Source organism: Orussus abietinus, unplaced genomic scaffold, assembly GCF_000612105.2.
Source record: "Orussus abietinus isolate OABI.00-Male unplaced genomic scaffold, Oabi_2.0 scaffold901, whole genome shotgun sequence".
In the NCBI taxonomy this organism is placed as follows: Eukaryota; Metazoa; Arthropoda; class Insecta; order Hymenoptera; family Orussidae; genus Orussus; species Orussus abietinus.
Window position 1 is genome coordinate 1 of NW_019395105.1, and position 8,791 is coordinate 8,791.

Below are 8,791 nucleotides of genomic sequence, written 5' to 3' on the forward strand. Positions count from 1 at the left end.
TTAAATATATAGAAAATATAGGAGAAATATTTTGTGCTACTAGGGACGTCTCTTTACTCTAAATATACCGTTTTTTCAAAATATTCAATTTTAATTGCATTGTTGCAGTTGCTGGCAAATCGGGGACCTTTGTCCTCGATCCTGGAAAACAAGAACTTATTGCTGAAAACTCCAAACAATACATCTTACGAAGGGGTTTATCTCGACTCTAAAGTTGTGTATCCCGACTGGTCGAGTCCCGAGACGTCAAAATCAGCTGATCTCTACTTGTCCCAATTTTCTGAAGATCTTGGCTCTCTGGATTTGATATTTTTGAGGGATTCCTGGCCCAAGGACGAATCCAGGACATCTGATTCGCTCTTCGAGGGATTCGACTATATGCCAAAAGTCAATCAGCAAATTTTCATGACATTTTGCATAATTTTCATGACATTCAATGCCCAAATTTGCTGCGCATTTCCAAATAAAAAAAAAAACGGTTCGCACGTGTTGTGTCGTTTTACACATTTTAATGGCATTTTGCACAATTTCATGATTCTGCAAATTTTCATGACACTCAATTCCCCAATTTGCAGCGCATTTCCAAATTAAAAACGCACGTGTTTATGGCATTTTGCACATCTTCATGACATTTTGCAAATCTTCACGGCATTTCTCACATTTTCAAGACATTTTGCACATTTTCATGACGTCTTTCACATTTTCCAGACATTTTGCACATTTTCATGACATTTTTCACATTTTCATGACATTTCATTCCCCAATTTGCAGCGCATTTCCAAATCGAAGAAAAAAGTATTCGCACGTGTTAATGGCATTTTGCACAATTTCATGATACTGCAAATTTTCATGACATTTTGCACAATTATCATGACACTCAATTCCCCAATTTGCAGCGCATTTCCAAATCAAAGAAAATACGGTTCGCACGTGTTGCGTCGTTTTGCACATTTTCATGGCATTTTGCAAATCTTCACGACATTTCTCACATTTTCATGACATCTTTCACATTTTCAAGACATTTTGCACATTTTCATGACATCTTTCACATTTTCATGACATTCCCCAATTTGCAGCGCATTTCCAAATCGAAGGAAAAAGTATTCCCACGTGTTAATGGCATTTTGCAGAAAATCATGACATTTCTCACATTTTCAAGTCCTTTTTGCACGTTTTCATGGCACCCAATCCCCCAGTTTGCAGTCCATTTCTGTCGAGAAATAATACATACTTCTACGTGAAGATGTCTGGAATTTTTTCTCGGTACCCAGTTAACGATTGCGTTAAATGTTCCAGGGGCTCCGAGCAGTCATGTCGAGAGGAACGGTGCCCTTTAATCTGAGGTCCGCGTTTACAAGAAGCCATCACGGTGGGCACAATTCTTACTCGAAAGACTTCTTCGAGTTCGTGCGATCGAGGATGCCGACGATGGAGGTCCGTAGCCTTCCGGGTGTCGTCGGGAACAGCAGCTGGTCCGCCCTAAAATGGGCAGTGAAGGTTGGGGTAGGTTCGGGACTCGTTGGTGAGGCGCCACCTCCGATTCACCTGTGTGGCACCGGAGCTCCCACGAACGACGAGCTATGCCTCAGGTAAGTCGTACCTTGGTTTCATACAAAAAAAAGAAAATATTAACGGAGACCCTTGGTCAACCCAATTAACGATGAAATAAATAATTAAANTCATAATCTATATGACGTTCATCCCCTGGAAATAGCGGCAAAAAATCACTTACCAGCGCGGACTCCGATTTCTAGAAAACAGGGAAATAAATTAAACTGTTATAGTAATAAAGTACGTCAAATAAAAATAATTAAAAAATTACCGAAACTGAAATACATACTTGGATGGAAAATCATAATCTCTTTGAAAATAAAAAAGTTATTATCGGTTCAACGAAATATATTTCTGCGTGTATTCTTGACTTTTCAATCCCCAAACGAGCAAGACGTCTCCGCAAAAATATGTTTATAAATACTTTTAAGATTTTCAACTCAAGTGAATTCATGCTGCATATATCAATAAGAGATAACGAAATAATATTGATAGATGAGAGGATCCAACTATAGAATATAATTCATTCTACATTGCGTAGAATAGTCAAGTGCAACGAGAGTACTGCAGGATGTCTTCAAAAACCAGATTTCGAATTGGCCACCCTGAAAAATATTTCCTCCCATATTTCTGACTCTTGGGTATGTATTCCATTCTATATTTTGCACTGTCTCGCTTTTTGATATTTCCACCGGAAGCGAGCTTTTATTTCCGTTCATCTTTATCGTTATTCCTCTCCAGGCGAGAAACCAACATGGCGTCTTCAAAGGGAGTGGAATTGGATGAGCTTCTAAACGATTTGCAGCCAGGTACGCCCAAATTACGACATGAAAACAGCACTTGAGGAGTCAATTGTTTATACGTGTGCAAGAGTGTATATTTGGCGTGAAACTCTACCGAGTTTCCTGATGAAGTATTTCTCCAAACAAGATGTACAATGGCGGACATGAATGCCTCCCCTGCAGATACGGCATCGCCTGTGCAGGATAGGAGGGCATTGATATCTCCCAGTGTACAATGGCGGACATGAATGCCTCCCCTGCAGATACGGCATCGCCTGTGCAGGATGGGAGGGCATTGATGTCTCCCAGTGTACCAGACCCTTTAAAATCTAACCACATGAATATGGAAGTTCTGTGGAAGATCCCAGCGCCCATTAAATTACATTTTATATGCAGAATTATAAACAAAATTGAATAAACGTGACATTTCGTGGATGTCAAGACCTTTCTTAGGGCCTTAATATTCATGTGGCAAAATTTCAGACGATTCGGTACACCCAGTTTGGTGAAAAGTTTAATAAACGAGATTTTTCCGACGTTACTTTCATATCGCCTTAAGGTGACAAAGGTCTCGTTTATGAAACTTTTCTCTGAACTGGGTGTATTAAATCGTCTGAATGTTTACAGCCTGAATATGGAGGCTATAAGGAAAGTCCTGACACCCATGACATTTGAATTGTTTAACAATTTGTTTATACGTACTTTTCTCATTCTTTATTGAAAATGAAATTCCACGTGTGTCAAGACCTTCCTTACAGCCTCCATATTCACGTTGTAAAGTTTGAAACGATTCGGTACACCCAGTTTGGTGAAAAGTTTAATAAACGAGATTTTTCCGACGTCACTTTCATATCGCCTTAAGGTGACAAAGGTCTCGTTTATGAAACTTTTCTCTGAAATGGGTGTATCAAATCTTTTGAAACTTTACTCCGTGAATGTGTAGACCCTGAAGAAGGTACCGACGCCCACGGGACTGCATTTCTGTAATTGTTTATAGTATTATTTTAATTTCTTATAAAAAAGAAATACAATTTCATGGGTGTCGGGAGCTTCCTTAAGGCCTCCGCGTTCCCGAGGGAAAATATCAAACAAGTTTCATAATCGATTGTTCCCTTAAACGGCAATTTATCGTTAGATTCCACATCAGGGAATGCGTTTATTTACACATTTTGTTATTTATTATCCGGTCTAATTTGCGTTGGGGACTTTTTTTTCTTCCAGTGACACTGAAGGATCGCATCTTGCTCTCGCCGTACACGAAGTTCGTCTTACCGACGATTTTAATAGCCCTCGTCGTGCCGATCTCCGTTTACGGATTTATGATGCCACTGGTAGATGTAAATGGGCCCAGGGATGCAACTTGCCACATTTATACGAGTTACTATGTCGATTGCTTGCCTGGGAAAAATGTAACTTACGAGATGTGCTACGAAGTCGGATGCTGTTGGTCAGATCTCTGGAAAATATGCTTCCACTCTATCCCCAGTCGATATGGATACATTTCCACCAATGAAACCATAGGACGTGGTGAGAAATCCGAAATCCAAAATCCATCGTGGCATTCATTTTCAAATTTTAACATTATGTGTGCATGTAATCCGGCTACATTTTTGGATTCCTTGTTCCTGGCTTTTCGATTTTTTTTGTTTGTATTATTGAACTACCATCTTTCATTTTCTATGGCTACATTTTTGGATTCCTTGTTCTTGGCTTTTCGATTTTTTTTTTGTATTATTGAACTACCATCTTTCATTTTCTATGGCTACATTTCCACCAATGAAACCATAGGACGTGGTAGGAAATCCAAAATCCAAAATCCATCATGGCATTGATTTTCAAATTTCAACATTATATATTATTTTGGTATTATTTCATTTTAGGAAGCGAATGTAAAATTTGGTACAAACAATGAAACATTGCAGGTGAAGTTCTGATGCCCAAACAAGAGTATAGTCCCCTTGGAAGCAAAAATGAAAAAGTCTCTTTGCACATTCAGAGGTTAGATGAGAATCACTTGAAAATTTCTTTGGGAATCGAAAATGTCACGCGGGAAGAGGTTTCCAAAAATCCGAGAGGAAGAATCCCTTCAAAGTCAAAACGAGATCTAGCTGACATGGAATTTCTGAAAGTCGATGAGAAATTTCCAAAATTTCTTCGCTTTAAATTCCCTGAAGAAGATTCGACGAGAAGAAGCGTCGCAACGAAATTTGGTAAAATCTGTTTTTTTCAAATTCAAAAATTTAAGTTTAAAGTATCCCTCGATCGTATCTTCTCTGGAAATCGAAAATGTCACGCAGATTTTCAAAAATTCGAGAAGAAGAATCTTTTCAAAATCGAAACTAGCTGACATGGAATTCCTAAAAATCAGCAAAAAATTTCCAAAATTTCTTCGCTTTAAATTCTCTGAAGAAGATTCGACGAGAAGAAACGTCGCAACGAAATTTGGTAAAATCTGTTTTTTTTTTCAATTTCAAAAATTTGAAAACAACAAGAGGAAGAATCCCTTCAAAATCGAAACTAGTTAACATGGAATTCCTAAAAATCAGCGAAAAATTTCCAAAATTCCTTCGCTTTAAACTCCCTGAAGAAGATTCGACGAAAAGGAGCATCGCAAAGAAATTCGGTAAAATCAAGAAACTCGGTAGAGTTTCGAGCCAAATACATTTGAGCGCTAAACTCGAAGTGTTCATATATACTTATATTAAAATGAAACGAAAGGTCATGTATATCTGTGTGAGCAATATTACGAAACCACGTGGAGCTAATATCATACAAATATACAAATAATATTCTAAAGTGAATCTTTTGCAAATATCTCAGCTGTCTATTAAATATTTACAAAAAGTACAATATTAGCTAAGTATATGATAAATATGAGACAAGTATTTTCCGCTACTAGGAAAACTACGTCGAGTCACTCTGTATAATAAACGGTGCGTAACGAGATCGTTTACAATAACCCTTTCATTGTCCGTTTACCCGCTCGTTACAGAAAACGAGTAGTTTTGAAAGAATGAGCCTCAAATTGGCGTCATCATCGTTTACTGTTTCCATTTTTTTTATCTCGAAATATTTTCCCGGAAAAACCCTGATCTACCTTATCATGACTGTTCGTCGTATTTTTTCCGCGGGATATTTACTGGAAAATCCGCAATTGAAGCAAGTCTATGAATGTCCTTTCAGGAGGGAAAGCAAAATTCAATATCGCCATTTAAGGTCACGGGAATTCTGAAAATCCGGGATTATTCACTGGAAGCCGAGATCGATTTTTGTTCATCATTTCCGCCAAAAGTAATCTCCGCTGTTCTTTTTTCTGTTTACAACACTCAACTCGGAAAAGAGGACACAGAGATAGAAAAAAAAGGGATAGAAAAACTGCGTTACATGTTTTGATCGGAAGGCTGACCTTCCTTTTCATTTTGAATCGCTCTTTCCGATTTTACAAAATTATTTCGAGATTTTTTGTCTACCTGGAATTACTTTTAATTAATGGTAAAAAGAAATAAAACGATTTTTCCTGGCATTCATGAAAATACAGAAATTTGTCCCCAATTTACATTTTCAAACAGCATTGTCGTACATGCTGTTTTTATTTTTATTCTTTTTAATTTTAAAGCACTCTTTTCCATTTTAGAAAATCGTCTCGGGATTAGTTGTCTACCTGGAATTATTTGTAATTCATGTTAAAAATAAATTAACCGATTTCTCCTGGCGTTGTTGAAAATGCAGAAATTTTCTTTCTATTTACATTTTCTAGCAGCTTTGTTGTACACGCTGTTTTTATTTTCACTCTTTTTAATTTCGAAAAGCTCTCTCATTTTACAAAATTATTTCGAGATTTTTTGTCTACCTGGAATTATTTGTAATTAATGGTAAAAAAAAAATTAAAACGATTTTTCCTGGCATTCTTGAAAATACAGAAATTTTTCTCCTATTTACATTGTCTAGCAGCATTGTTGTACACACTGTTTTAAGTTTATTCTTTTTAATTTCAAAGCACTCTTTTCCATTTTAGAAAATCGTTTCGAGATTTTTTGTCTACTTGGAATTATTTGTATTACATGTTAAAAAAAATGAACCAATTTTTCCTGGCGTCGAAAACGCGGGACGTTTATCTTCTATTTACATTGTCAAGCAGCATTGTTGTACACGCTGTTTCTATTTTTATTCTTTTTACAGACGACCCGTTGAATTTGGCAGTCTATGTTCTTTATCCGGATTTTTCGGTTCTTGTGAAAAGAATCAATTCGACAAACAATTCGAGCTCTACTGTGTTTTCCACGGCCAGAGGCCCTTTAATTGTTACGAGGTCTTATTGGGAATGGAGTCTGTACTTTACGAATGGTAAATTGTACGGTCTGAACAATGGCAGTTTAAATGGAACCATTAATTCGGTTTATAACAACGAAAATGGTACGATGAGGCCGGCATTTCTTGCCATTGACGAATTAGGCCAAGCAGTTACCTGTTTTATCGACTTCAAAGGACCTTTAGAAATCCAGGTACTCTGAATAATACGTTCAATGTTTTAAAAATTCTTGCTAATTTCTTTCGACGAAACATCTCCACGAGTTGGAAATTTTCTTTCCTTAGGAACCTTATGAAAATTTGCAATGAAAATTTCTAGTGACCTGTTTTACAAAAATTTGTAATGTAACATTCAATATAACTTTCGTTATACATTTTTTCATGAAAATCCGTAATGAAATATTGAATAAGAATTTCCAGCGAACTGCTTTACGAAAATTTTTACTGTAACATTTAATGAGAATTTGTAATGAAACTTTCAATGCACACTTCAATGATAATTTGTAATGAAAATTTGCGTAAAAATTGTTAATTTAATTTTTTATAAAATTTCTCATCGCACAAGTGCTCAATGGTTCCAATTTAGTGATTCGTCGAGGTCTGCACCTTTTTTTCAGCTTTATTTTTCGCTGTATGAACCTTATGAAAATTTGCAATAAAATATTTCAAGGATAATTTGTAATGAACATTTGCGTAAAAATTGGTAATTGAATTTTTTGTATGATATTTAACATTTAATGAAAATTTGTAATTAAATGTATACTTCAAAGTTAATTTGTAATGAAATGCATACTTCAATGATAATTTGTAATGAAAATTTGCGGAAAAATTGTTAATTTAATTTTTTATAAAATTTCTCATCGCACAGGTGCTCAATGGTTCTAATTTAGTGATTCTTCGAGGTCTGCACCTTTTTTCAGCTTTATTTTTCGCTGTATGAACCTTATGAAAATTAGCAATAAAATATTTCAACGATAATTTGTAATGAAAATTTGCGTAAAAATTGTTAATTTAATTTTTTATAAAATTTCTCATCACACAGGTGCTCAATGGTTCCAATTTAGTGATTCTTCGAGGTCTGCACCTGCCCGAAAAAATCGACATCCACGTTTTCACAGGGCCTACACCTTTGGAAGCAGTTAAACAAATCACGAAAGCACAATTTTCGGAAAACTCAGAGTCGCCCTTTCTGCCCTATGGGATGCACATATGTCCAAACGGGTATTTGAAATCCATAAAAGACGAACAATCAAGACTGGAAAATCTTCTGAAGACTGACGAGGTGCCTTGGGACTCCCATTGTCTTCACCAGAACTTGCGTCCAACCTTAAGTCACATTTTGAGCAACGAGGAGAAAAAAGCAATAAAATCGGTGGGAGATTTATTAAAAAGCCACGGGAAAAAATTCGCCCCTCATCTGAGCCCCATGGTGAGATCATACACATTCCTTAATTGAATTTAATTCCACCTGCGCGTTTTAATTAAATTCCACCAGGGTGTTTGGACTTAATGCCACCTGTTGTGAGGGCACCAAAATTGCCTGAAATTTGGAAAAAAAAATGGATATGCAATTTTTCCTGAGAAATTGTTTTCCTGGGAAATCGTTGAAAATTGTGGCATGTGTGAGGAGCATTATGGAACCGATTTATGATATCACCCAGAGTCCATTATCGCACTCTGGAGCGTTTTCCGGAACGAAATCGACGTTTTATCGACGGAACTCCTTCTTATACGTGGCCCCTAAACAATGGAAAACTGGCCGAGCGGGATTCCCTCCTTTCTCTATTCTATTCTCGTTTTTCAACGAGGCTTTTCATCCCACAGGAAATGGGAAAAGAGTCAGAGTTCGGAAATACATTTTCCGGAGTTTCTCCGTGTATCTACAAGTTGCCTTCCCGTCTTTCTCTCGTGCTCTTCTTTATACTATTATTCCTTCATCAAGGAACGCGGAAGCGTTTTTTGTTTTTGACAAGATCATAGATTTTCAAGTAGTAGCACAGAATAATTTCTAAATATTTCTTTGTAATCTTTGCTAAATATCTCAAGCGACAGATTTTTTAAGATTTCCTGTAGATTTCATTCGAAGATATTTGAAATATTTGTTGAAAATCTCAATGACATATTTAGTTTCAATAATTTATAAACATATA

General features: G+C 36.4%; 1 protein-coding gene across 1 annotated transcript in view; it reads left to right on the top strand.

The window, feature by feature from the left end:
* Nucleotides 1-1,782: 1,782 nt before the first annotated feature.
* Nucleotides 1,783-8,791, top strand: part of LOC105695922 (maltase-glucoamylase, intestinal) — a gene marked incomplete in the record, with an annotated part of 12,578 nt that continues 5,569 nt past the window's right edge. Inside the window, 6 exon segments of the mRNA XM_023433649.1 lie at nucleotides 1,783-2,192; nucleotides 2,293-2,360; nucleotides 3,555-3,860; nucleotides 4,256-4,543; nucleotides 6,513-6,835; nucleotides 7,684-8,070. Coding sequence (XP_023289417.1) covers nucleotides 2,306-2,360; nucleotides 3,555-3,860; nucleotides 4,256-4,543; nucleotides 6,513-6,835; nucleotides 7,684-8,070 — 1,359 coding nt within the window.